The 26138-nt window shown below is 37.9% G+C and overlaps 5 protein-coding genes across 10 annotated transcripts; all 5 read right to left on the reverse strand.

Annotated features, from left to right (window-relative positions):
• Positions 1 to 38: 38 nt before the first annotated feature.
• Positions 39 to 1130, reverse strand: LOC126619623 (uncharacterized). Its single transcript, XM_050288037.1, has 2 exons — positions 827 to 1130; positions 39 to 598 (listed from the first exon to the last, which is right to left on the reverse strand). The coding sequence occupies exons 1-2, from the start codon at positions 1128 to 1130 to the stop codon at positions 240 to 242; spliced, it is 663 nt and encodes a 220-aa protein (XP_050143994.1). The 3' UTR covers positions 39 to 239.
• Positions 1131 to 3003: 1873 nt separating this feature from the next.
• On the reverse strand, positions 3004 to 7580 carry LOC126619856 (uncharacterized). Of its 4 annotated transcripts, XM_050288273.1 has the most exons (6): positions 7397 to 7580; positions 5938 to 7155; positions 5355 to 5799; positions 4560 to 5084; positions 3612 to 3784; positions 3004 to 3497 (listed from the first exon to the last, which is right to left on the reverse strand). In XM_050288273.1, the coding sequence occupies exons 2-6, from the start codon at positions 7138 to 7140 to the stop codon at positions 3216 to 3218; spliced, it is 2628 nt and encodes an 875-aa protein (XP_050144230.1). In that variant the 5' UTR covers positions 7141 to 7155; positions 7397 to 7580; the 3' UTR covers positions 3004 to 3215. The 4 variants fall into 4 exon arrangements, with proteins under 4 accessions (XP_050144230.1, XP_050144229.1, XP_050144228.1 ...); XM_050288272.1 differs by having other exon boundaries at positions 5355 to 7160; positions 7404 to 7580; XM_050288271.1 differs by having other exon boundaries at positions 5355 to 7163; positions 7404 to 7580.
• Positions 7581 to 8421: 841 nt separating this feature from the next.
• LOC126618006 (uncharacterized) lies at positions 8422 to 12608 on the reverse strand. Of its 2 annotated transcripts, XM_050286081.1 has the most exons (4): positions 12533 to 12608; positions 10093 to 12305; positions 9233 to 9805; positions 8422 to 8758 (listed from the first exon to the last, which is right to left on the reverse strand). In XM_050286081.1, the coding sequence occupies exons 2-4, from the start codon at positions 12293 to 12295 to the stop codon at positions 8673 to 8675; spliced, it is 2862 nt and encodes a 953-aa protein (XP_050142038.1). In that variant the 5' UTR covers positions 12296 to 12305; positions 12533 to 12608; the 3' UTR covers positions 8422 to 8672. The 2 variants fall into 2 exon arrangements, with proteins under 2 accessions (XP_050142038.1, XP_050142037.1); XM_050286080.1 differs by lacking the exon at positions 12533 to 12608 and having other exon boundaries at positions 10093 to 12432.
• Positions 12609 to 13502: 894 nt separating this feature from the next.
• Positions 13503 to 17736, reverse strand: LOC126617803 (FRIGIDA-like protein 5). Of its 2 annotated transcripts, none has more exons than XM_050285862.1 (5): positions 17633 to 17736; positions 15742 to 17403; positions 14707 to 15279; positions 14151 to 14311; positions 13503 to 14010 (listed from the first exon to the last, which is right to left on the reverse strand). In XM_050285862.1, the coding sequence occupies exons 2-5, from the start codon at positions 17381 to 17383 to the stop codon at positions 13735 to 13737; spliced, it is 2652 nt and encodes an 883-aa protein (XP_050141819.1). In that variant the 5' UTR covers positions 17384 to 17403; positions 17633 to 17736; the 3' UTR covers positions 13503 to 13734. The 2 variants fall into 2 exon arrangements, with proteins under 2 accessions (XP_050141819.1, XP_050141818.1); XM_050285861.1 differs by having other exon boundaries at positions 14127 to 14311.
• Positions 17737 to 19290: 1554 nt separating this feature from the next.
• Positions 19291 to 24442, reverse strand: LOC126617697 (FRIGIDA-like protein 5). Its single transcript, XM_050285738.1, has 5 exons — positions 24271 to 24442; positions 22360 to 23936; positions 21067 to 21645; positions 20606 to 20778; positions 19291 to 20496 (listed from the first exon to the last, which is right to left on the reverse strand). The coding sequence occupies exons 2-5, from the start codon at positions 23918 to 23920 to the stop codon at positions 19819 to 19821; spliced, it is 2991 nt and encodes a 996-aa protein (XP_050141695.1). The 5' UTR covers positions 23921 to 23936; positions 24271 to 24442; the 3' UTR covers positions 19291 to 19818.
• Between the last annotated feature and the right edge of the window lie 1696 nt (positions 24443 to 26138).

Genomic DNA, 26138 nt, shown 5'->3' on the forward strand with positions numbered 1-26138 from the left:
GTTTAGATACACAATGCCACTTTTTCTCATGCACATGATAGGCAAATAATCTGTTGCTAATCGAAACCAAAATATGACCGCTGCAGACTGCATAACCAGCTACAGTGTCATGTAGATTATGACGAAGATCGGGGGGAATTCTTGGCAGATCTTTCCAAGTGTCAGAACCGAGATGATAACACTGAAAGGGGCTCGACAGCTCCCCATGGACCCTTGGCTGTGCAAGGTAATAACGGTTGTCATAGGCAGAAATGAGAGCTCCACATGGTTCCAGTGAATCGGGGGCCTTGAATTTCTCCATATGGTTCCAGTGAATCGGGGGCCTTGAATTTACCTGTTAACTTGTGATGAGGGTCAAAAGTACGTCCCATAGACAACCACTTGGTGGAGGTGCCTGTTCCCAAATCGCTTTCCCATACAGGCAACAACATATATAACTTCCACTTGAACCAATGACTTAACAAGACACGACCTGAGGGGAAAATCCAACTGTATCTACCATTGTCTTGATCACCATGCTTGCCACAATCACCACCGCCGTTGGGTTGTGATACTTGATATAACTCAGCTTCCCCATTTTTATTCGTGAAACAATCCACTAATACAAAAACAGATTTAGTATCCATGAACACGAAGATGGAACAGGTTTTTACACGAAGATGGAACATATTTAGTATCCTAATTTAGTTGGATTACATAATATCAACTAAAATGGAAAATGTTTTTACAGAATAATTCTTGAAAAATAAATTAAAAAAAAACAGAGAGGAAGAAGAATTACATAATATCAATCCTAATTTAGCAACGGTTTGAGAATTTTGAGTACCTTTTTGTTGATTGATGAGGCTTCGATCGGAATCAGACTTTGAATTGGGGATTTTAGAGAGGGAAGAAGGTGAGCGGAGAGAGAGGGAGAGAGGGGGTGGACGGGAATTAGGTTGTCGAGTGTGAAAATAGATAGCAATTGGATCAATTTGTACGGGAAACGACCTCCATGGGCGCAATCGCGTAGTACTTGGAGAAATTTGAAATGGAGGATCAGATGTATATCCATTACATACTTCTTTTGAATGGGCATAGTATGGAAACGACCTCCATGGGCGCAATCGCGTAGAGCTTAGCAACGACATTCGTCAAACCTAACGTTGGAGCAAGACTGATGTTACGGGGTAAAACCGGTAGTTCGATAAATTATTTTGTTTGGGCTAATCTTAATGGGCTGGTTTGACATTAGGTTTTGTCCTAACCATTAAATAAAACTATTAGCTGGTTTTTGGTTAAAATTCAAAATATTGAAGCCTTTTTCATTAGTTTTCCTTAATTTAAATCCATCTAGGCTCCTAGCTGTTAGGTCCCAATTCGTTGTTTGACTAGCGCCTAACAATTTTTAGGATGTAATCTTAACCAATCTAAGTTTCTTACATTGGCTTTGATACTATTGCTTACAACTGTTTTGGTAGAGAGACTATTTTCTAGTATGAATATTGACTCAAAACTTTGCACTCTCTAATGTAAAAGCAACCACTTCGATTGAATCTTGCACGCTTTTGAATTTCTCCCCTCCCCTTGGCAAATCCTGGCATCGCCACTGGCTATATGTTACTTATAATACAATTGGGAAAAGGTTTTTTTTTTTTCAAGTATCATTCCAATTGTATAATTACATGTGATATTCCGCCCCGAGTTTCGAGTAGAGTTGGCCCACCACCACCTTATGGGTCTTGAGTGATTTGGATGACAATTAAAAGTGTCTATTTGTGTTTTAGATCGTATGTGTTAAACATAAATTCAAAAATTTTACACGAGTTTGTAGTTACGTGCCGTCACAAAATGCATTTGCTATTGCGGAACGATGGCAAATATGGCATCAAAATAGAAAGCGACTGTGGACAGCTGCCAACAATCTTGACGGCTATAATTTTTATGAATATGTCCTTGGATTCGTTCGATCCCAACCTTATTAGCACCAAAGGTATCCTAATCAACGGGCCCTTGAAAACTACTTTCTTTTGTGACAAAATAAACCAAGCCTAGTCGGTGGGGTCGCCTTTTTACATATTTCATTAAGTTGATGAAGACGGGGCAAATGCCGTTGCAAAAAGGAATTTGGGATTAAAAAAAATTTTAATGATCATGCATTTCTTTTTGAATATGTCCTTGGATTCATTCAATCCCAACCTTATAAGCACCAAAGGTATACTAATCAACGGGCCCTCGAAAACTACTTTATTTTGTGACAAAATAAACCAAGCCTAATCGGTAGGGTCGCCTTTTTACATATTTCATTAACACTATATTTGGATGAAGAAATTTAAGAATACTATGAAATTTTAAAATGATGGAATTTTATTTTATAGAATTTGTGAATTTTCTTGTTTGAGTAACCTAAAAGAACAATGGAATTGAATACGGAATTTGTTGTTTTTAAACTCTCAATCATAGAAATTGGAAAATGACACCTATTTACATGAAATTTTAACTTGGAAATTGGAGGTCCCAAATTCCAAGTTTTTTTCCATGCGGAAATTCTAAATTTCTATGTTTATGAATCCAAACAAAGGAATTGGTGCATGTCACTTTATAAAATCTGTCTTTAATTCAAATTCCAAGTTTATTTCCCTCATCCAAACATAGTGTAAGTTGATGGAGACGGACCAAATGCCGTCGCAAAAAGGAATTTGGGATAAAAATAAAAATAAAAATTTAATGATCATGCATTTCTTTTTCCCTGATAAAATTACGAGTTCCATGTCTGTTTGGTTACCCTTATTTCATAAAAATTATCATACATCAAGATTCCATCTGTTTTTTTTTTCTTCGGAAAATGATTTTCGCATTCCCGTTTTCATTTCTGCATTCTTTGATTCGTTTCTAGCAGTTGGATCTTAATAAATAAAATGAGAGAATCGAAGAAAGGAAACAAAGGGGGGAGTGGAACGGAAACAAAAAGAGGAGTGCAGAAGGAAAAACGGAGTGCGAATAGCATTCCCAATTCGAATGTCGTACTTAAATGCAGACAAGGCGTGGTTGATATTTTATATAAAAGATGACAATTGACAAAGTGGCCCTGCTCCAGCTAAGAGCCTAAAATTTGGTCATATTAGATACATATCACGACAAACTGTCAATTTTCCGTCACCGAAAGTAAGGGGTGATTCAAGGTTCACAGTACAGGTATGGTTTTCGGAACTAGGATGTACATTGTACACTGTCCATCATGGCTCCTCTTTCATCTGCCTGAGACGTTTACTTTTACGGCATTGTTCCGGTTCAGTCCTGATGGATGAACGGCTGCTTCTACGCTTCCCTTTTTCGTGCTCTGGTTCATCCTTGGGTACAACAGATGGCATTGAACTTCCTGAATTCTCCTTAAGTTGTTCCAGCTTAACGATCTCTGATTCAATGTCCTTGAACGGGAACGCAGACTCGAGGTTGTGGTCTTTGATGTATCGAATCAGATCTCTCAGCTCGGCTATTTGGTTGCCTAAAATTTCATCCTGTGAGCAAAATTAAGCCATGAAAGATGTACAATTTCTGTTATTACACTGAGCGTGGTTCCGATTTAAGTATTTAAGCAAATAGCTATGGGATGTCAAGAAGAGTAAAGCTACCTTTTCATCAAGTGATTCTTCTTCCAGCCATATTGTGCGGTATGACTTTCGTGCATCCTCCACATAATCTTTCAAGAGTAGTGCGGGCGAGAACTTGCCATTTAACTTGAAGGCACACATGAATTTAACAGCGTCGATGACCTGCTTCCTTTCAATGAGATTCTGAACAACATCTGTTATGTTTAACACAAAGTTGGAATCATTAGACTGCTCCACAGAAGTTTCAAAAGGACAATTGCACACTTAAAGAAGTTATCATTAGCAAAAGCATTAAAAATAAATAGCGTTGACAATTTATTCTGTTGCTGCGTTGTACGCTATTTTCCCAGTTAGCTTTTGTTTCGGAGACTCAAAACAAAAAAGATTCTATTCCATCGATCGCTTTTTTCCATTTGCCTTTTTCTCTTTATATTTTTATATTCTTTTGATTCATTTGCCTTTTCCATTTCCATTTGCCTGTTCCTCTAAGTGATCAAACGGAGAATCCCAGTGATGACAACACGATTCATGAAACTCTCATCCGAGGAGAGGACAACAGTTCCCCGACAAACTAAATATCAACCATCAAAAGATACACTTGTGTGGAAATTTGTTAAGCTTCCGAACAACCCTATATATATATAAAATAAAATAAATCCCAACAAAATCAGTATCTCAACAAGATGATTGACTCATGAAATTGATCACAGGCTTATCGGTCATGTTTAAGCTATTTGCTAATATTCGACTAGTAATCAACTCCTGAAGATGGTCTAAAACCAACATAAACCTATCACCCTAGCACAATAGACATAAGAATGGCATTGAGGATACTCATAGTTACAAATGCATATAGCCAAAATTTTGTAAGTTGCAGAAAGAAATTAATTAACATACAAAGAAATAGGTAAGAGAAGGGTACTGGAACACAAATGTCACACTCTCAAAGTTAATATTCAAGAAACTTGCCAGGTAATATCTTATCCGCAAAATCAAGTGTCCGACATAACTTTGTAGCCTGTTTATGCTGACATAACACCCCAAGAAGCTTTACAATATCATCTCCATTTAAAGTAGAAAGGATTCCATATGTAGCTATAAACTGCAGAAAACCCAAAATCTCCAGTGAATTTCCAATATCAGCTCTCATTTTTGCTTGCCACTGGACTGCTAGCTTTACTGCATCTTCTTTCACAATAGGTCCAACATCCGGTCTAACTTTCATTAGATCATTCAACATGGAAATATGATTCTTCATGAAATATTCTTCAAAACCAACACCTCCTTTTCCCCAGTGCTCATTAAAAGATTCTTGCATCAGCTTCAAAAAAAGATTTGCTGGGTCAGTTGACCTTTTTAAAACAGCAAGCATTCTGTTTTGCATTGGCTGGTTCTCAATTAGTGAAAGATTTGGAGAAGATGAAGTTGCTGCATTTCTGACATGTGAAGATTCTGGTTGCTCAAGTTTAACAGGGAAAGAATTGTAGATTTCCGCTATGTAATTGCAAAAGGAAACAAAGAAAGATAGTGCGGTGAGTGACAAGGTTTGAGTTTATGGTATTATTGTGGCAAAACAAAAGATCGATTCAGAAGTATACACAAAATGCAAACCTTTGCAGAATATAACCACAAGGCAAAATAGGGGACAATTGCTATGAAATATGTTTAGAAATCATTGCTTTTGTTAAAGTAAATGCCTCCCCTACAACTTCAAAATATGAGAGAGATATATTACATAACCAAATAAAAATTAGAAGAGCTTACCAGGTGCCTGATTTGTGATACCAAAGGCCTGGAGTAGTTCAGTAGCCTGTTCTTGCATAGCAACTATAGCTTTGATAGTCTTCTCCTTACACTTTTGATTTTGGATGTATTCCTCCGTGGATTTTTGAATCAAATAAAATTCTTTTTGTTTCAATTTGAGATCCTTGACCTGTTTTTCAAGTTGCCTCTCTCTAATTTCAAGTCCATGGGATCGTTCTTGCAATGAGTTTTCATGTAACTTCATATGCTTTTGGCACTCTTGATTCATGGAATCAACTTCTTTTTGTTTCGATTTGAGCTCCCTGACTTGTTCTTCAAGTTGCCTCTCTCTCATTTCAAGTCCATGGGAACGTTCTTGCAACAAATTTTCTTGTAAATCTATATGCTTCCGGTGCTCTTGATTCATGGAATCAATTACTTTTTGTTCCAATTCCAGATCCTCGACCTTTTCTTCAAGTTGCCTCTCTCTCATTTCAAGTCCCTGGGAACGTTCTTGCAATGAATTTTCATGTAAATCCATATGCTTTTGGCGCTCTTGATTCAATGAATCAAATTTCTTTTGTGTCAGTTCAAGCTCCTTGACCTGTTCTTCAAGTTGCCTCTCTCTCATTTCAAGTCCATGGGAACGTTCTTGCAACAAATTTTCTTGTAAATCCATATGCTTTCGGCGTTCTTGATTCATGGAATCAAATTTTTTTTGTTTCAATTCCAGATCCTTGACATGTTCTTCAAGTTGCCTCTCTCTCATTTCAAGTCGATGGGAACGTTCTTGCAATGAATTTTCTTGTAAATTCATATGTTTTTGGCACTCTTGATTCATGGAATCAAATTCTTTTTGTTTCAATTTGAGCTCCTTGACCTGTTGTTCAAGTTGCCTCTCTTTCGTTTCAAGTCCACGAGAACATTCTTGTAACGACTTTTCTTGTAATTCCAATTGTTTTTGCCGTTCTTGCATCAACTTCCTGAGTGAATGACACTGCTCTCCTTGCAACCGAACCTCACCAAGGCATTCACTAACCCTACTCTCAATCAAACTGAGTTCTTCAACTTTTGACTCAACTTCTTTTTCTCTCAGTTCAAGCTTCCCCACCCATCCTTCGAGTTCCCTCTCTTTCAATTCAAGTTTACAAAACCACTTCTCCATGGACTTCTTAAGCATGTCAAAACCTTTCGCCTTCACCTCTATTTCCCTGATCATTTTCTCTCTCGATTCAAGTGTCTTAGAGCATTCCACCATTGATATCTGAATCAGCCGAAGTCTCTCATTTTTCGATTTCATCTCTTCCTGACGTTCTTCGAGTGATTTCTTCGCTTCCTTAATCTGCTCATCCATCAAATCAAACACTCTCTTCCCCTCATCAATAGACCCCTTAAACCCTTCCAATTGCCTCCGTTTCAACTCAATATCTTCATTGTACTTGCTCACTTTCTCTGTCCCTTCCTCAATGCATTTCTCAACTTCCAGTAACCGTTTCTCTTTACCATCAACCTCTTTTCTTTTCTCCTCTGCCAACCTCTCGATTTCGCGCAATTCCTTAGCTTTCGATTCCATTTCCGAGTTAAAGTTCACAACTTTGGCTTCCAGCTCCGTTTCCCGGTCCTCAACTTCCTTGATTCGGGTCCGGAGCGAGTTCCGATCCGAGTTAATGCCGTCCTGGATCTCCTGGAATTGGCTCTGAAGCATATTCCGAGCGGAGCCCATCTTCTCCAAAAGACCCTTCAGTTGCAAGGAACCATTGCACTGCATCAACTCCGATTGTTTCAAACGGGTAACCATCTTCGCCATTGTTGATCAAGTTTGCTTTTCTTCTAAAAATTAAAAATTAAATTAAATTAAAAAAATCCAAAAAATTAAGAATCGAACTGTTACGAACACGATTCGGTTAAACATGAAGAAAAAAAAAACCCTAATGTGCCTAGTGTGTTCAGTGATCAAAGAAGGTGCATATTCAGTTTCTGAAAAAACAAAACCCTAAAAACAGAGAACGTGAGATTACTGAAAGAGAACGAAAGGCCGCCATTGCTGATGAAATGAAAGAAACTGCGTACCTTTTGAGTTGAGATTTCTCGGCTCTGGCCTTGAAATCGACGGCTATGGAGGAAGGACGGCGCAAACCTTGACGCTTTAGCTACCGCTTCTTCTTCTTCTTCTTCTTCTTCGAGCTCTCTGAAGCAGTGAAGCTCCACCAGCTCGGTTGTTAGGAGTAAACGATCATGCAGATCATACGGACAAAGCAACGGCTAGGATTTATGGGGACTGTCTCTGACAAAGCAACGGCTAGGATTTATGGGGACTGTCTTAGTACCGCACGGTCGGCGGCCACGTGTCCAGACGTACTGTTTTGGCCTTTAGTCGGCCAATTTTTGGTCTTTCCTGTTTGTCATCACTGGCCGATGAGCCCATCCTCTGTGTGTTTGAACAATTTTATTTTATTTTATTTTTTTATTAAGGAGTGTGATTAGTTTTTAAAATTTTAAAATGATTATGAAAAAATGATAGTGAGATAATTTCTTTTAATAAGTGCATATTTTATCTTAATATTACATAATTACTGTTTTGTCCTTCTTATGTAAATATTGTATATCAAAAGTGAGAGTAAAATCGAAAAAATAGGGATATGATTGTTATTTTCTCAAAAGATACAAAATTACTATTTTGCCCTCATCATGTAAGTATTGTGTATTAAAAGTGAGGGCAAAATAGGAAAAAATGGGGCAAAAATTTGACAAGGAGGGTTCTCTTAATAATAGTACAGATTATTACTTACAGATAATATTATTTCGACGTTTATCAAGGCATGTTATTTTTCGAATGGTTGTTTTATATCCCTGTTGAAGATGCAAACATTTCAACACAAATTCGTTTGACCAAAAAAAAAAAAAAAACGAAAAAACGGGGTTTTTGTTTTTTAAATTTGACGCTTAATTAATCTTCTCAATTCAGTGAGATTAAAAAAATAACTCACTTGTTAGTTGTGACAAATTCACCACATAACAAACCCATATTAGAGTACGGTTTATTTTTTAATACGGGACACAAATTTATGATCGGCTAATGCCATTGAGACAATAAATTAGTTGAAGAGAGAACCTCAACAACTAAAAAATTAGTTAATCCCATTCATATTATTTTTTTCGTCCTCAAACTTGCCCTTCCGAATAAGTAAACATGTCATTTCTTCTTAGTAAAACTTTATAAACTATATTTTAAACATGATAGTTCAAGCAAATTCTGAACATGTTTCCACTTCCACACAAGCAAATTCTGAATAGCTGCTTCTCCTGCATGGAAGTAAAGCCACTCAAAATTTTCTGCAATCACGGCAGCTCACTCAGCCGTCTGAGACGCTTACATTTGCGCCGTTCCGGCGGTTGAATCTTGATGCCAAGATTCTGAATCAAATCTGCAACATTTTACGACAAGAAGGTTGCCATAAGGAGAATAGCATGAGCGTATATAACAACTCGAACTTGTAGAACTCACTATTACTATAAGCAAACATGAACCGAAGAACTCGTATTTCAGATGGAACGGAATCCTAATTACGCAAGCTAAACACTTTATTCCTAGGAGATAGCAAATGCTCTCGAAAAACTAACTACAAAACCAGTCAGAAGTTACACTAGTAACAACCAAACCAAACTTAAAGGTCGTACCCAGTGCACAAGGCTCCCGCTTTACGCAGGGTTTGGGAGAGGTGAATGTCGGCTAGCCTTACCCCTATTTATGGAGAGGCTGCTCCCAAGTCTCGAACCCGAGACCTACCGCTCATGGGCGAAGGCACTTGCCATCGCACCAAGTGCGACCTCTTCCAGAGCAATGGTAGTGGAACATGAGCATAACGATATGTATGAATGTCGATTTTCAAGAAACTTACCAGGGATCTTATCCGAAAGACCAAGTGTCCGGTGTGAGTTTAGAGCCATTTCATCCAGATAAATCATCCCAAAAAGCTTCACAATCTCATCTTTGTTAAAGGCAGAAAGCAATTCATATGTAGATATAAACTGCAAAAACCCCAAAATCTCAAAGGAATTTTCAGAATCAGCTCTCAATTTTGCCTTCCACTGGACTGCTAGCTCTTTAGCATCTTTTTTCACATCAGATCCAACAAGAGGTGTGACTTTTGCTAGATCAATCAACAGGGAAATGGTATTCTCCATGACAACTGCTCCAAGACCAACATCTCTGTTCCCCCAGCATTGATCCAAATGAGTTTTTATCAACTTGAAAGCAAGTTTTTCCGGGTGCAATGACATTTGTAGGGCAACAAACATTTCATTCTGCATTGGTGGGTTACCACTTGAATGCTCGTTTAGAGAGCCCTGCATATTTGTTGCATCTGTAGTGGCACCAGGTTGAAGATTTGGAGAAGATGAAGTAAGTACATTTCTAACCGGTGAAGATTCTGGTTCCTCAACTTTGACGGGGAAAGAAATGCTGTTGCTCGCTATGTGATTGCAAGAAGAAACCAAGAAAAGGATAAATAAGAAGAAAACTTGCTAAAAACCTTTAACAACACAATAACAAAATAGGGACAAATAAAACTATTCACATTTTTTAGGCCAACAAAAGGGAGAGAGTATTTACTTACATAACTTTAAAGCTCCAAAAAATCTTTGCAGAATATAACATTTTTAAAATTTCTTTATAAACCATTTCTTGAAACAACATCTTAACGTAAATAAGTAATCTGGTAATCTACAACTCCAAATGAAAAAGGTATAGAGAGCTTACCGGGTGCCTTTTTTGTGGTCTTAAGTGCCTGGCATAACTCAGTTGCTTGTCCATGCTGAGCCACGATAGTGAGAAGACTTTGAAGCTCCTTTGGATCACAAGTAGTTGTGATGTCATACACAGTAACAAGCTTCAAAAAGCCCAAAACCTCCATACCATTCTCGCTTGCCATCGTCATCTTAGCCTTCCAATCAGCTGCCAAATTCATTGCATCTTCTCTCACCTGAGGACTTATTTGTGGGGAGAATATCTTCAACTCCTGTAACAAAAGAATACAACTCCTCCTAATAACTCTCAAATCATAATCAGACGTCTCTGAGTTGTCTCCAGTCAAATTTGAAGGATAAAACCCTTGCATTGCATTCAAAACTAGTTTTGCTGGGTCAGATGACACCTGGAGAACAGTTGAGATTTCAGTGCCAACTAAATCAATTCTTTTCAAATGCTCATTCATGAGCAACTGCAAGCCTCTTCCATCCCTATTGATAATGGTAGCAGGGGTACATAGCAATTGCTGATCATTATCCACTTCAGGATGGACATTAGTCTTCTCCTTGGATTTCAGGTTTTGGATGTGTTCCTCCGTGGATTTTCTAATCGAATCAAATTCTTTATGTTTCGATTCAAGCTCTTTGACCTGTTCTTGGAGTTGCATCTCTCTCCTTTCAAGTCCATGTGAACTTTCCTGTAACAACTTTTCTTGTGAATCCAAATGTTGTTGGCGTTCTTGAATCAGTGAATACGATTGTTTTTGTTTTGATTCAAACTCTTTGACTTGTTCTTCAAATTGCCTCTCTTTCATTTGGAGTCCATGGGAACGTTCTTGCAACCATTTTTTCTGGGAATCCAAATGTCGTTGGTCTTCTTGAATCATCAAAACAAAAACATTTTGATTTGACTCAAACTCTTTGACATGTTCTTCAAGGTTCCTCTCTTTCATTTCAAGTCCATTGGAGAATTCATGTAACAACTTTTCCTGTGAAATGAATTGCTTCTGGCTTTCTTGAGCCATTGCATCAAATTGTTTTCGTTTCAACTCGAGCTCTTTGGCCTGTTCTTCAACTTGCCACCATTTCATTTGAAGTTCATGGAAACAGTCTTGTAACAACTTTCCTTGTGAATCCAAATGCTTCTTGTGTTCATGAACCATCAAATCAAACTGTTTTTGTTTCAACTCAAGCTCTTTGGCCTGTTTTTCAAGTTGCTTCTCTTTCATTTCAAGTCCGTGGGAACTTACTAGTAACATCTTTTCTTGGGAATCCAAACGTTGTTGTCGTCCTTGAATCATCAAATCTAACTGTTTTTGCTTTGATTCAAACTCTCTGATCTGATCCTCAAGTAGCCTATCCTTCACTTCAAGTGCACAGGAACGCTCTTGTAACGAACTTTCTTGTGAATCCAAATGCTTTTGGCGTTCCTGAATCACCGAATCAAACTGTTTTTGTTTCAAGTCAAGCTCTTTGGCCTTTTCTTCAAGTTGCCTCTTTTTCATTTCAAGTCCATGGGAGCCTTCTGTTAACATCTTTTCTTGTGAATCAAAATGTTGTCGGCGTTCTTGAATCACCGAATCAATTTGTTTTCGTTCCAACTCAAGCTCTTTGGCCAGTTCTTCAATTCTCTCTTTCTTTTCAACTCCACCGGAACATCCTTGCAACGACCTTTCACGCGAATGCAATTGCTTTCCTTCCAATTGAACCTCATTCAGGCATTCAGTGACCATGCTATCAACCAAACCGAGTTTCTCAACTTGTCTCCATCTAAATTCGAGCTTATCAACCAATCCTTCAAGTTCCCTCTTTTTCGCTGCGAGTTTACGGGTCCTCTTCTCCATTGCCCCGATGACTTCTTCTTTCGATTCGAGTGTATTACAGCATTCCACCATTGATTTCTGAATGAGACCAAGTTTTATAGTTTTAAACTCAACCTCTTTTCCTTTCTCCTCTGCCAAACTCTCGATTTCCTGCAATTTTCGGGCTTTCGCTTCCACTTCCAAGTTAAAGTTTAAAACTTTAGCTTCCCATTCCTTCTCCCGGTCCTCAATCTCTCGGTTTCGGGTCAGAAGCGAGTTCCGTTCCGAGTCAAAGTAGTCCTGGAGCTCTTGGAATCGGGTCAGGAGCTGCACATTCCGGGTCGAACCGTCAGAACCCAAAACCTCCTTCCATTGCTGGGCAAGATGGCTCTGCTTCAACTCCCTTTTCTCCATTGTTGCGCTTCTGTCCCAAACAAAGAAAAGAAACAAAACAAAAACCCCAACTGTTACGACCTCCATGGCGGATGAAATTTGAAGAAAAAAAATGAGAAACCCTAAAACATAGAAGGTGCATTTGCAAATTTCCTAAAAAAAATTATCAGAAAAAAAAAAAAAAAAAACCTGAACGGATACTGAGATACTGGAAGAGAATGTGAGCGGGAGGTATAATACGACGGCGTAGTGACATACCTGTGTTGGGGATTTCGAATTTGCTCTTGAATCGACGGCTATGGCGGAAGGAGGCCGCCAAAGCTTGGAGCTTTGAGCTTCTTCTTCTTCAACACTCCAACGTTCAGTAGCACGCACAGGTGCTCTACGCATTTGTTTCATACAAATTACATCTGGGCCGTTAGTTTAATGATTGCACAAAGCAACGGACAAGATTCAAGCTAACCCGGATCATGCCAATATGAATGAGTCTTATGTCCGTACGGCTAGTTGCCACGTGTCTAGGTTTTTCCCGCTTTGGCCTGCAATCAGAAAAATCGTCCGTGCGGACCACGCTACCACAACCACAAACAAAGCCAATCAACCGTGAGATTCGCACCGTTCAAGAGAGACGAGGATCCAGACCCTTCAATTTTGTAAAGTGAGCTAGTACGATAGATTAATGGGTGCCGTAAAATTTGAAATAAATGGTTCGAATTACTTAGTTCATAATCCACACCGACCTGCTCTAACTAATACCAACGTAGAAATGCCTGCTTGTTTGTATCTGATGCCAGGTGGGCTCGTCGTGCTTGTGGAAAAAAATTATCTCCTAAGATGGTTTAATTTGATCTGTTTTGAATTTGGGCTTAATTAACCTCTTTCTATTTAGTGGGATTACTTGGTCTTTACTTAAAAGGAAAAAAATGATATAATAATGGTCTTATATATATATATATATATACCAAATTTGGATTAGAACATTATGTTCCTCCTATTTCTACATTCAAGTTTAAATCTCCATATTTTGTAATTAGATGAATTTGGTGTTGAATATCGGTTGTATAGAAAAAAAATCCCCCTTTTTTTTTTTGAAGAATCCTCATATTTAAGTTTTAAAGTACATAGAAATTGATTTAGAATTTCATATCAGCAATCAAATATTTAGCTAAAAGAGTGTGTGTGTGTGTATATATATATATCTATATATATGTATGTATGTATATAAGAATTAGTCAAGACATTTCCTTTCATGTATCTCTCAAGGTTTTGCAACATAATCTGTTTCCACAGAGAAACAATTCTACCTTGAAGTCAGTTAAACAAACTGCTCCTCCCAAATGCAAGGCAATGCAACTCAAAAGAAGGCAGCTGACAACAACCTATCAAACTTCGCAATTAGCAGGTAACTAGAGGCTAATACTACGGTCGAGGTTTTCGGTTTTACTATGCACACGAGTCCATCAGGCAAGCCGTTTGAGGCGCTTGCAGTTACGCTCTTCAGGCGGTTTGATCTTGAAGGATACAAGGTTGGTATTTGGTTTCTTCCCTTTCTCCTGCTCTCCTTCACCCTTGGAGCCAACAACTGGAACCGAACGTCTCCAATCCAACTTGTGCTTTTCCAGCTTAACTATCTCTTTTTCGATGTCCTTGTATGGGAATTCTGACTCGCGGTGATTGTCTTTGATGCAATGAATCGCAGCGCTCAGATCAGCTATTTGGTTGTCTACCACCACATTCTGTGAACAAAATTAAGGCTTGAAATTTGTATATTTGTATCGAAGAGGGTAAATGATCCCGAAATTAACTTTTTATGAAGCAGCAGCTATTGGAAGTCCAAAGAAGATGTATGTACCCTTTCATCAAGTGATCTTTTTACCAGCCATTTTGTGCAGTAAGACTGCCTTGCACCTTCCACATATTCTTTTAAGTATTCTTTTAAGAGTGGTACCAGAGGGAACCTGGCAGATAAGTTGAAGCCGCAAATCAATCTAACAGCTTCAATCAGTTGCTTCCTTTCAATGAGATCTTGAACAAAATCTGCAGCATTTAAACAAAATTGACGGATTCATCAAACAGCTCCAGAGAAGCTCCGTAACGAGAATTGCAAATTATAATCCATCCTCAATGAAAATTCAGTCTAGCCTGTAAATAATCTCTTTCTAAGCTTCATGTACTCTTTCATGATAAGTTATATTGACCCATGAAGTTTTCCATCGATCATCTTCAAGCCATTTGCAAATGTTAGACCAATTAAATCCCAAAGGCAGTATAAAACCGGCTCAAACCTATCGCCCTAGCACAATGGACACAGGAATCGCATCTAGGACACTCAGATACAATCAAATATAGCCAAAATTGGTAAACTACCAACAGAAACAGATAAGAGCTTTGGTTCTGGAACAAAACACCACACTATGAATCAAGAGACTTACCAGGGATCATATCTGCAAAACCAATTGCCTGGCATGATTCCAAAGCCTTTTTGTGCAGACAAATCGTCCCAAGAAGCTTTACAATCTCATCTCTGTTAAAGGTAGAAACCAATCCATATGTAGCTATAAAGTGCAAAAACCCCAAAATCTCAATTGAATTTTCAGAATCAACTCTCATTTTTGCTTTCCACTGGACTGCTAGCTCTATTGCATTTTTTTTAACATCTGGCCCAATTTTCATGGAGACTTCCGTTAGATCATTCAACAGGGAAATGCTATTCTCCATGACAGCTGATTCACAGCCAACATCTCTTTTTCTCCAGCATTGAGCCAAAGATTCTTTAATCAACTTTAAAACAAGTTCTGCTGGGTCCATTGACATTTGTAGATCAAGAAGCATTTCGTTCTGTACGGACTCTTTCTCACTTAAATGCTCATCTGTAGAGCCCTGCAAATTCCTTGTATCTGTGGTTGCACTCGGTTGAAGATCCAGAGGAGATAAAGCTGCGACATTTATAAGTTGTGGAGATTCTTGTTCCTCAATTTTGATGGGGAAAGAAACGCTGTTGCTCGCTGTGCAATCGCAAGAAGAACAAAGAAATGGATTATTTGACAATTGTGCTTTACTGAAGACTGAAGACTTAAGTGGTATGTCAGACACCAAATCGTGTTATGTGCAAATTGGAGACAGAGGCTGCCTAAACGATCAAACAAGAAGAATTTGCAAAACTCCAATAACAAGATCTGGGATGAAACGGTTCAAAGCAAGAGTATGTGCGGCACCAGACACCTTCACTAAGATACTTAAACGATAAATGAGAAGACAACATGACACAGCAGATCGAAATCCTTAGATAACACAGTTATAAAAGTGGGACGAGTAAAACTGATTACGTTTTTTTCAGGCCAGCAAAAAGGATTAAGTAATTACTTCGAAAACTTTAAGGCTCTATCCTCTACATGATATAACAACCACTTGTTATATTAAATGAATAAACAGATAACGTAAATAAAACCGAAAACCAGGTGCCTTACTTGTGATACCAAGGGCCTGGCATAGCTCAGTTCCTTGCTCATGCTCAGCCACTGTACCAAGAAGACTCTGAAGCTCCTTTGAATCATAAACAGTTGTGATTTCATACACAGCAACAAGCTCCAAAAAACCCAAAATCTCCAATCCATTTCCAGTCGCCGCAGTCATCTTACCCTTCCATTCAGCTGCCAAAGCCCTTGCTTCTTTTCTCACCTGAGGGTTGATTTGTGGTGAGAATCTGTTCAACTGCTGTAACAAAAAAATACAACTCCTCCTAATAACTGTCAAATCAAAGGCAAACTCAGTGGTGTCCACTGTCTGATTTGAAGGATAAAACCCTTGCATTGCATCCAAAACGAGCTTTGCTGGGTCAGATGACGCCTGAAGACAAGCTGCGATTTCGCCACATACAAGATCAGTTCTCGTCCAATTCTCATTCATAAGAACCTGCAAGCATTTGCCATCCCTGGAACAATTAGTCTTCTCCTTGGATTTCAGGTTTTGGATGTCTTCCTTGGATTTTTGCAGCGCTTCAAATTGTTTTTGTTCTGATTCGAGCTTTCTGACCTGTTCTTCAAGCTGCCTCTCTTTCATTTTAAGTCCATGGGAACCTTCTTGTAACAACTTCTCTTCAGAATCCAAATGTTGTTGGCGTTCTTGAATCATCGAATCAAATTCTTTTTTGTTCGATTCAAACTCTCTGACCTTTTCTTCAAGTCGCCTTTCTTTCTTTTCAAGTCCGTGGCAACCTTCTTGTAACAACTTTTCTTGCAAATCCAAACATTTTTGGCGTTCTTTAACCATCAAATCAAATTCTCGTTGTTTAGATTCAAACACTCTGACCTGCTCTTCGAGTTGCCTCTCTTTCATTTCGAGTCCATGGCAACGTTGTTGCAACAACTTTTCTTGTGAATCCAAATGCTTCTGGCACTCTTGAACCATCAACTCAAATTGTTGTTGTTTCAACTCCACTGCCCTGATGCTTTTCTCTTTGGATTCGAGTGTACGGTAACATTCCCTTATCGATTTTTCAACGGCACCAAGTATCGTCCTTTTCGATTGAATCTCCTTATGACATTCTTCGAGAGATTTATGCGCCGCTTTAACCTGCTCTTGTTTCGAAACAAAATCTTTCATGACATCGTCAATAGACCCCTTAATCGCATTTAATCGCCTTCCGTTCAACTCAGCCACCTCCTTCTTCATCTTCAGCTCTCTCGACTTCTCATCCAAACTTTTCACAACCGAATTCAATTTCTCCGTTCGCTCTTCGATATCATTTTTTATCAAATCACGTTCCCTCTCCTTCTCCCTAACCGATTCCTCGTTTTCCAACAACCATTTTTCCTTACTACCAACCTCTCTTCTTTTCTCTTTCGCCAATCTCTCGATTTCATACAATTCCTGAGCTTTAGACGCCATTTCCGAGTTAAAGTTCAAAACTTTGGCCTCCAACCCCTTCTCGCGCTCCTCAACCTCCCGCTGCCGTGTCTGGAGCGAGTTCCGCTCCGAGTAAAAACGGTCCTGGAGCTCCTCGAACCGGGTCTTGAGCGAGTCAAAGTGGTCCAAGAAGTGTTTCCACTGCAGGGCCAGATTCCCCTGCTTCAACTTCGGTTCATCCGAACCGGACACCATCGTTTTCATCGCTGGCGTCTCTGCAACTTCTGCAAAAAAAAAAATATAGAAATAGAAACCCTAATCTCTGAAATACGACGCCGTATGAAAATGCAGAGCGAAAAACGATAAAACCCTAAAGTGCCTTGGCGATCAGAGAAGGTACATTTCCAATTTTCTCAGAAACAAAAACCCCCAAAACAGAGGAGGTGAAATGTTGAACCAGAATGCGAGAGAGAGAGAGAGAGAGAGCTAAAATACGACACCGTATCGACGTACCTGAGTTGCGGCTTTCAGTTTTGCTGCAATACGACGACGTATCGGCTATGGCGGAAGCTTCAAGCTTTCTTCTTCAGCTCGACGTTCTCAGTCCCTCACATGCAGTACTCAGTGGCTTAATTAATTGCACGATGCATCTGGGCCGTTGGTTTAGATGTGTGGTGAATGAACGGATGGGATTCAGTCTAACCGGGTCAGGCCATTAGGCCAATCAGAAACGAGTTTTGTTTCCCTATGGCCAAATTGGATTATTCATCCCGTGGTCACAGGAAACTTGCATGATGACCCATGTGGTGAAAAAACTAGGAATTAAACCCCTGTGGTCAATAATGTTAGCAAATTTAGTCCAAAAGTAAGATTTTTGTTAAATGACTGTTAAAAGTATGGGTAAAACTGTATTTTCAGTTCCAATTGACATTTAAAATAAATAATTTTTTATAACAATTAACAAAAAAAATAATGCTTAATTTTTTAAATAAAAAAAAAACCCAATTCAATGTCAATTGGAACTGAAAATACAGTTTTACCCTAACTTTTAACAGTCCTTTAACAGAAATCTTACTTTTGGATTAAATTTGCTAACATTCTAGACTACAGGGGTTTAATTCCTAGTTTTTTCACCACATGGGTAATCATGCAAGTGTCTTATGATCGAAGGGATGAACAATCCAATTTGGCATTTCCCTATTGTCAAACGCCACGTGTCTAGATTTTTCCCGCATCGGCCTCTGATCGGTCAAAGTTTGGTCTTATGTTAGAAATACCTTTTTGCTGCAGGGAGAGAAACAGATCCGTATTTGTGTCAATATTTGGTGGGACTGCAACCTATTTAAATAATTAAAAAATTATTAATATATTTCTTTCTATGAAAAAAATTGATAATTTTCTTTAGGAGAAAAGACTGATAAAGTACGATATTCATTACCGCAGTGATTTGTGATATTCTCTTTCTTCTAAATTCTTTTTATATTTGAACGATTATAGTTAAATCATGTTAATATTTTGTATTGATTTCTTACAGAGAGAGACAAAGAAAAAAGTGAGGAGGAAATGAGAAAGGAATTTGAGGGGAGATAATTCTACTCCAGAGTCGCTAAAACTTTGTCAAAGCTTTCAAACCAACTGAAAATTAAGAGTGTTGCACGACTTGCACCATAGAATACATTTTTTTTTCATTTATTATTAACGGGAGAAAAAGAGTTCAAAACTATTACAATAATTTAGGGAATGAGGGAGTTCCAAACTGAAATGCACCGTTAAAAACTTAACATCCTTTTCACTAAAATATTAGACCACATGCAACTACACTATATAATAGTAATACATAACGTTCATAATAGGCTCAAAAAACATAATAATTTTTATAAATATCAAATAATCCATTCCATGAAACTTCTACAATCTCATCTTTCACTTAAAAATCATATGAGCAATCAAATATTATTTTACCTCAACCAGATAAATTATTTCAAATGTGCATTAAACCAAGAAGAAATAAGCAAGAGCTAAAAACAAGGGCTTATAACTCAATAAGTTACGAGTTTTTTAGCTCTACGCTGGTAGTCAAGCGTTCAATTCTCCCTATTCCAATATGGCTTATACGAAAATAGAAAGGGACATATATTGAGCTATCAGCTGAAAAAGTTCATTGGTTGTCTTTTGCATAGACAAAACAGAGCCTATACTTCGGCTTCAAAATAGGAAAGACATGTTTTTATTTGCTATCCAAATAGTAAAAATTTCTACAGTGCTTCGAAGTATCTTATACTCTGAGTTTATAACCGTTAAATCTTGGTCAGTGTAATTTTTTTTAATAGTATTCTAACAGTTAAAAACTCCGGAGTCTAGGATACTCCAGAGCACCGTAGGAATTCACCCAAATGCTTTGAACTTACACCAGCTAGAATTTGTACAACATCCTAAGCCACACAATAATGTTTTCTAAACATGTCAAGGACTGTATTCCATCTCCAGGTTTCTATACTACAAGAGTCAGTCAAATGGAAGTAGTGCAACCCACAAACAGAAAGCAGGCTGGCTCCCTACCGTATTCGTGTCGTAGATACAATTACGTGCGACACAAGGATGACGTTATAATCGTATAAGGACGGTGTAAACTACAATCAGAACTACACACTGGGGTTGAAAGTGGTTCATCAAAGTTTACTTGTGTGGAGGGTTTCCTGCTAGGTTTCTCTACGGCCAAAACGATGAGTGCCGGGCAAGAACTGATTAGAGTTATATAATCCGGCATCCTGCATACAACTGAAATCAGTGCCAATCTCATGCTCGTTGGAAGCCAAAGGAAGCGGCGCAGGTAATCCAAAATTTTCAGCCAGCTGAGAGGACGACCTTAACTGCATGGGACCAAAATTAGCACCGATTTCATGGTCCATAGCAAACTGCAAAGGGTGTCCATAGTTTTCATACAGCTGAGACGATGAAGTTAACTGCTCGGAAACAAAACTGCAACCAGTTTCATGGTGGTTGGCAAACATGCTAAACTGCCCAGGGTGTCCATTATTTCCAAATAGCTGAGATGATGGATTTAACTGCGAACGGAAAGTTGTGTAGGATCTAGCAGCAGCTGCTAGAGCTGTTGGATGACTTCTATTTTGACGTTTCTCTGGTGGTTGAAACTGGGCGGTAGAACTAGTACTGCATCTCTTCCTTCTTTCCTGTTCTTGCTGTTCACACCTGGATGCAGTCCCCGTCGGCAAGAATCTCAAGTTCTCCTTTAGTCTTTCCAGCTGAACTATTTCCAATTCAATGTCCTTATATGGGTATTCGGACTCAAGATTGTGATCCTTTATGCACTGAAGTACACCTCTCAGATCAGCTATTAGGTTGTTCATTACATTATCCTGTGAGAAAAATATAAGCCATGGTAAATATATATTACATATACACTGAGGAGTCCTCGGTTTAACTATTCAAGAAGCATCGCTATTGGATGTAAAGAAGTAAAGGTACCTTTTCATAAATTCTTTTCTTTCCCGGCAATATTGCACGGAAAGACTTCCTTAGATCCTCCACATAATTATTTAAGAGTACTACTGGCGGGAACCTGTCAGTTAACTTGAAGGTGCAAATCAATCTAACAGCCTTAATCATCTGTTTCCTTTCAATCAGATCCCGAATAAAGCCTGCAAAACAAAATTGCAGGTTCATCAAACTGCTTCAGATCAGTTTCGGAAATAAATGACAGTTTCATCACCCAAACCTGAAGTTACTGTTAACAAAGGTGTTAACAAAAAAGACGATTTTTCAAGTCAGTAAGCAACCCCTAGCTATCACCCTGGCACTATGGACACAGAAATGACATCTAGGTATTCACAGTTACAAACATCGATAGCCAAAATATTGTAAACTGAAAAGAAATGTAATGGAATACAAACATCACACTATCAATGCCATGTTGTTGAGAAACTTACCGGGGATCTTATCTGCAAAACTAAGTATCTGACATAATTGTAGGACCGGTTTATTCTGACATATGTTTCCAAGAAGCATCACAGTTTCATCTACACTCAAGGTAGAAAGCAATCCATATGCAGCCACAAATTGCAAAAAACCCAAAATCTCCCACGAGTTTTCTGTATCGGTTCTCATTTTTGCTTGCCACTGGACTGCTAGCTTGACTGCATCTTCTTTCACATCAAGGGCAACATTTGTTGAGATTTTCATCAGCTCATTCAACATGGGAATGTAGGTCTTCTTGAGATTGGCTATGAAACCAACATTTCTATTGCTCCAGTAGTGATCAAGAGACTTTTGCATCAGCTTCAAAACTACTTTTTCTCGGTCTACTGGCAGTCGTAGAACATCAAGCAATTTGTTATTAGCTGAGTCATTCCCACTTAAATGCTCATCTAGACAGTCCTGCGAATTCCTTGCATCTGTGGTGGCAGTTGCACTTAGTTGAAGAATTGGAGAAGGAGAAGTAGCTACATTTCTGACTGTTGAAGGTTCTGGTTCCTCAATTTTGACAGGGACTGACAGGGCGCCATATACTATGGAATTGTAATAGGAAACAAAACGAGGCAGCACACAGGTCAGTACCTGAATAATTCTGAATGTAATGTATCAAAAGATATCTACAACATTATGTGCCATTTGTGCTTCTACTCAAGTATAACCAATAGGTGGCGGTGGGCATAGCTTTTTGGGTCAAATTATACCGAGAAACACTAAATATATATAAACAAAAAACCCAGACATAAATAAGAAAATGTTAGTTCAGATATCAGATGGTATAGTGTGTAAATTAGAAAGGCACAGCCTCAAAGTCAAATTTGAACCATACGGAAAATCTACCCCACTGGCCAATATCAGAGAACGAGTATCCTGCCCCAGAGTGTACCTTATTATTAGACTCTCATAAAAGTTAGATCCAAAGGAGGTGTGTGATGCATAGCTAAAAACATGCCCTTTACAAATACCAGCTAATGCAGGGATCACTTCTATGCAGTGGAGGAGCCAACATATTGGTTAAGAAGGGTCAGCTTCAAATCGTATCTATATACGCAATGCAATCATTATAAACATTGCAACTTTGACATCCCATCAGTTATTATTCCAATCAGAATCAGAATGAGACTGCGAAACGCTCGCATATCATTCTAAAGAAATTCAGATATAAATATATGTTTTAGTTGAGAAGAAAATCCCTCGCATGTAACAGACACACATATGTTTTTAGTTGAGAAGAAAATGACAGTTCTTACCAGATGCATTGTATGTGATGCCAAGGGCCTGGCGCAGTTGAGGTGCATGTTCTGGGTGAGAAACTAAAGCAAGAAGACTTTGAAGCTCCCTCGCATCATAAGTTGAGGTCAACTCAAATGCTGTAAGAAGCCACAAAAGACCCAAAACCTCCAAACTATTTTCCACCACCACTGTCATCTTTTCCTTCCAGTCATCCACCAACTTAATTGCTTGTTCTCTCACCGGAGGATTAATCGGTGGTGATAACCTCTTCAACTCCTGTAACAAAAGAACACAACTTCTTCTTATAACTGTCAGATCATAATCAAACCCCTTGTTGTCCTGAATCGAATTTGAATGGTAAAACCCTTGCATTGCATCCAAAACCAATTTTGCTGGGTCTGATGACGCTTGAAGAAAAGCTGCCAATTCACTACTCAATAAATCATTTCTCTTTACACTCTCTTTCATGAGTAACTGCAAGCCTCCACCATCCCTATCGATGCTGAAGTGATTACTTGTGGAAGAAGAAACAATGACATTGTTAGCATGGGTAGAATTTCGGATCGAATCAATATCTTGTCGTTTTGATTCAAGTTCTTTATCCCGAAGCTCAAGTTGCCTTTCTTTTAATTCAAGACCATTGGAGAATTCTTTTAACAACCTTTCTTGTGAATCCAAATTCATTTTTCCTTCTCGAATCAATTTTTCAAGTGAATCCAAATGTTGTTCCTTCAACTGAACCTCTTTGACGCATTCATCCACTCTCTTATGAATCAAAGTAAGATCCTCAACTTTGGACTCGAATTCTCTCTCTTTCAATTCGAGTTTGGTAGACCACTCCTCCATGGATTTCTTCAGCAAGAAAAAATCTTTCACTTTCAAATCCATTTCATCAATAATTTTCTCTCTTGATTCAATTTTCTTAGAGGATTCCTCAATCGACTTCTTGATCGCACTAAGTTTCTTCTCTTTATCCTTCATCTCTCTGTCACATTGATCAACCATTCTTTCCGCCTCTTTAGTCTGCTCCTTTTTCAAAGCAAGTTCTTCCTTCTGCTCCTCAATTGACCCCCGAATCTCATTTAATCGCTTCTTTTGAAACTCAATTTCCTCATTGTATATCTCTAATGTTCGTAGAACCCCTTTCAATTTTTCCTCCTTGGACTCATACCAATTCAATTTACTTCTTCCATGTTCAATCCCTTTTTTGATCGAATCATACTCCCTCTCATTCTCCCTAACCCATCTCTGAACTTCTTCCAGCCGCTTCACCTTAGCAGAAAGCTCCTCATTGTGCTCTTCAATCGATGACTGACAGTCCCACAAGGAGGACTCGAGTGATTCGAGCTCATTTGATTTCTTTTCAATCAACCTCTCAATTCCACGCAATTCCTCAGATTTGACTTCGACTTGGCTCTGTAAAACTCCAATTTTCTTAACCTTATCCTGGACCTCTTGAAATAGGCCAAGGATCTCGTTCCGGGCGGAATCAATACAGTCCAAAAGGCCCTCAAATTGCAGGGCCAGCTTTCCCTGCCTCAACTCAGATTCTTCCAACTTCAAACCTTTATCTTCCATTCTAGCTTTCCTTCCCCTGTAAAAACCCTAACTTGTTACAGACGACACGGCCACGAAGAAGAGCCGATGAAAAAGCTCAAGCAAATGAAAAATAAACACAAAAATCCAGGTTGCCTCTGAAAAACTCTCCTGCCATGGAACCCAAAACCCTACAAACAGAGTAGTAACAGAAAAGAGCAGAAAAAAGCTTTGTGCTTGGTAGTTGGTATCACTGCCATGGGATGGAAGGTACAATTCCCAAAACCCTAAAGCATAAAACCCCTAAAAGGACTGTTCATCTTCTCCAAACCCTAGAAAACCTATTCATTTTCTCAGAAACTGAAAGAGAGAAAGGAAGCCATTGGACATACCTTTGAGTTGGGGTTTTAAGATTTTCAAGCAGTGGATTTTGTGGAAAAACTAGGGCAAACTTCTTCGTCTTCAACCTCCAACCAGCGCCCGCAAGTTTCCATCACTTTTCTCCAAGCCCTGTGTGGAGCTCTGGAGATGTGAGGAGGCACTGTCGTTCAACGCTTCTGAACCATGCAGGTGATTCTATACAATGCTCTGCTCAAAGATCATACATCTGAAATGACAGTCGGATAGAGTTTTAAAATTTGACACGTGTCCTGCATTTTCAAATTTTCTTTTGTTTTGTATTTCTTTAAATGGGAATTTACTGTTTAACCAAGCAACCACAGTTATGGAAACATTTAATCAAACACTCATTTTCTTTCTTTCATTTATTGAAAAGATCTCGTTTTGAAGTGCTTTTGTTGGAAAATATATTTTAGTCATCAGTGATCTTGACTTTTGGAAGTTTTATTGACTTGCAAGAGTTTGTAGCTTAGAGCGTCTTTAAAAAGATATCAAAAAGCTCACATAAGTAATAATGATAAAAAAAGAAGACACTAATGTTTTTCAACCGAAATTTTAATTCTTATATGGTATGACGTAAAATGGCAGCAGAGATGGTTGCTGTTAGTAGCTTCAAATTTTTTTTGTTTAATTATTAAATACTTTTTATTAATTTTTTATTGGTTAAAACATTGCCTTTTCATCTTCTTTCATTATCAATGCAATGTTTAAATATTTTTATACCTTATAATTCCTTGCCTTTCATAACCAATGCAAAAAAGATAAATATGAATTTTTATTTAATGTTTAAATTTGACATATAGGGTGGAGAGCAATATTTTAAAAGATGTCAAAGTACTACATAGACTGGTATATTTAAATTTTATGTTTAAAATTTGTATCTCCCTTGGAGATGTCCTTAGTTGGTTTATTATTGTACTTGAGATTTCAGATTCAATTTTCTCTCCTCAAAATAGCTTGTATAAAGAAAAGGTTTCTCAGACCATCTCCAAAGGAGATGTCAATTTTTGAACATAAAATTTAAATTTTGACAGCTTATGTGGCACTTTGACATCTTGTAAAGTTTTGTTCTCCAACCGATATGTCAAATTAAATTATTATTTTATTATTTTATAAAATAAATTATTCAACTAATTAAAATTTAATAAATGACATTTAAAGTTTAATTAGTAATATGTTCACCTTATCAGTAATATGTTCACCTTCTTTGACTGAAAAGAATAAAAAAGTAGGATAATTGCATCGGTCAATTCAACATTAATTATAATAAATGATTAAACTAATTAAAAATTAATAAAAAAAACATTTGAAGCTGCTGTCAAATTTGACAGCAACGTCTTTTTCTGCCAATCCATGTTATCGCCACATAGAATTTAACACTTCGGTTGGAGAATATTAATATGTTCTTTTTTTATTATTATAGCTGATGTGTACGTTGGAGATGCTCTTAAAAGTAACGAACATTTTAATTCACATTTAATGAATTATACATAGTGTTATTATTGCCAATACCCACATACTCGTCTTGCCTTTCCAACAACCTTATAACTAAAATATAAATGACAAATAAATATAAAGTGGGTCAAAACATTCAATTTTTCTTTGATAGTATGTAAAACTAAGTGGTACAAAAATAAATTGAAAATAGAAAATTTAATGACTTTTGAAATAAAATTTAACAACTAAAACACACTTAGCACTTAGTGTTTCATAGCATTTAAGTCACACTTGAAAACATTAAACAAGTAGTTTGGTGCATAATTATAAACTCGCGCATTATAAAACACTTAGATTTGATTTTGATCGCCTATTAATCATTCTCATTTGAGTCATAACCTAACAAATAAATATTTATTTAAAT

This window comes from Malus sylvestris, chromosome 4 (genome assembly GCF_916048215.2).
Source record: "Malus sylvestris chromosome 4, drMalSylv7.2, whole genome shotgun sequence".
Classification (NCBI taxonomy): Eukaryota; Viridiplantae; Streptophyta; class Magnoliopsida; order Rosales; family Rosaceae; genus Malus; species Malus sylvestris.

Coding starts and splice junctions, on each gene's coding strand:
- LOC126617803 (XM_050285861.1), bottom strand. CDS start 17,383: ATGAAAACGATGGTGTCCGGTTCGGATGAACCGAAGTTGAAGCAGGGG. Junction 15,280..15,741: donor CCAGGCCCTTGGTATCACAA/GTAAGGCACCTG, acceptor GCGATTGCACAG/CGAGCAACAGCGTTTCTTTC. Junction 14,011..14,126: donor AAAGATCACTTGATGAAAGG/GTACATACATCT, acceptor TTTTGTTCACAG/AATGTGGTGGTAGACAACCA.
- LOC126619623 (XM_050288037.1), bottom strand. CDS start 1,130: ATGTCGTTGCTAAGCTCTACGCGATTGCGCCCATGGAGGTCGTTTCCA. Junction 599..826: donor CCTCATCAATCAACAAAAAG/GTACTCAAAATT, acceptor TTTTTGTATTAG/TGGATTGTTTCACGAATAAA.
- LOC126619856 (XM_050288272.1), bottom strand. CDS start 7,140: ATGGCGAAGATGGTTACCCGTTTGAAACAATCGGAGTTGATGCAGTGC. Junction 5,085..5,354: donor TATCACAAATCAGGCACCTG/GTAAGCTCTTCT, acceptor GCAATTACATAG/CGGAAATCTACAATTCTTTC. Junction 3,498..3,611: donor AAGAATCACTTGATGAAAAG/GTAGCTTTACTC, acceptor TTTTGCTCACAG/GATGAAATTTTAGGCAACCA.
- LOC126618006 (XM_050286080.1), bottom strand. CDS start 12,361: ATGGAGGTCGTAACAGTTGGGGTTTTTGTTTTGTTTCTTTTCTTTGTT. Junction 9,806..10,092: donor GACCACAAAAAAGGCACCCG/GTAAGCTCTCTA, acceptor GCAATCACATAG/CGAGCAACAGCATTTCTTTC. Junction 8,759..9,232: donor TCTTTCGGATAAGATCCCTG/GTAAGTTTCTTG, acceptor AAAATGTTGCAG/ATTTGATTCAGAATCTTGGC.
- LOC126617697 (XM_050285738.1), bottom strand. CDS start 23,920: ATGGAAGATAAAGGTTTGAAGTTGGAAGAATCTGAGTTGAGGCAGGGA. Junction 21,646..22,359: donor CATCACATACAATGCATCTG/GTAAGAACTGTC, acceptor ACAATTCCATAG/TATATGGCGCCCTGTCAGTC. Junction 20,497..20,605: donor AGAAAAGAATTTATGAAAAG/GTACCTTTACTT, acceptor TTTTTCTCACAG/GATAATGTAATGAACAACCT.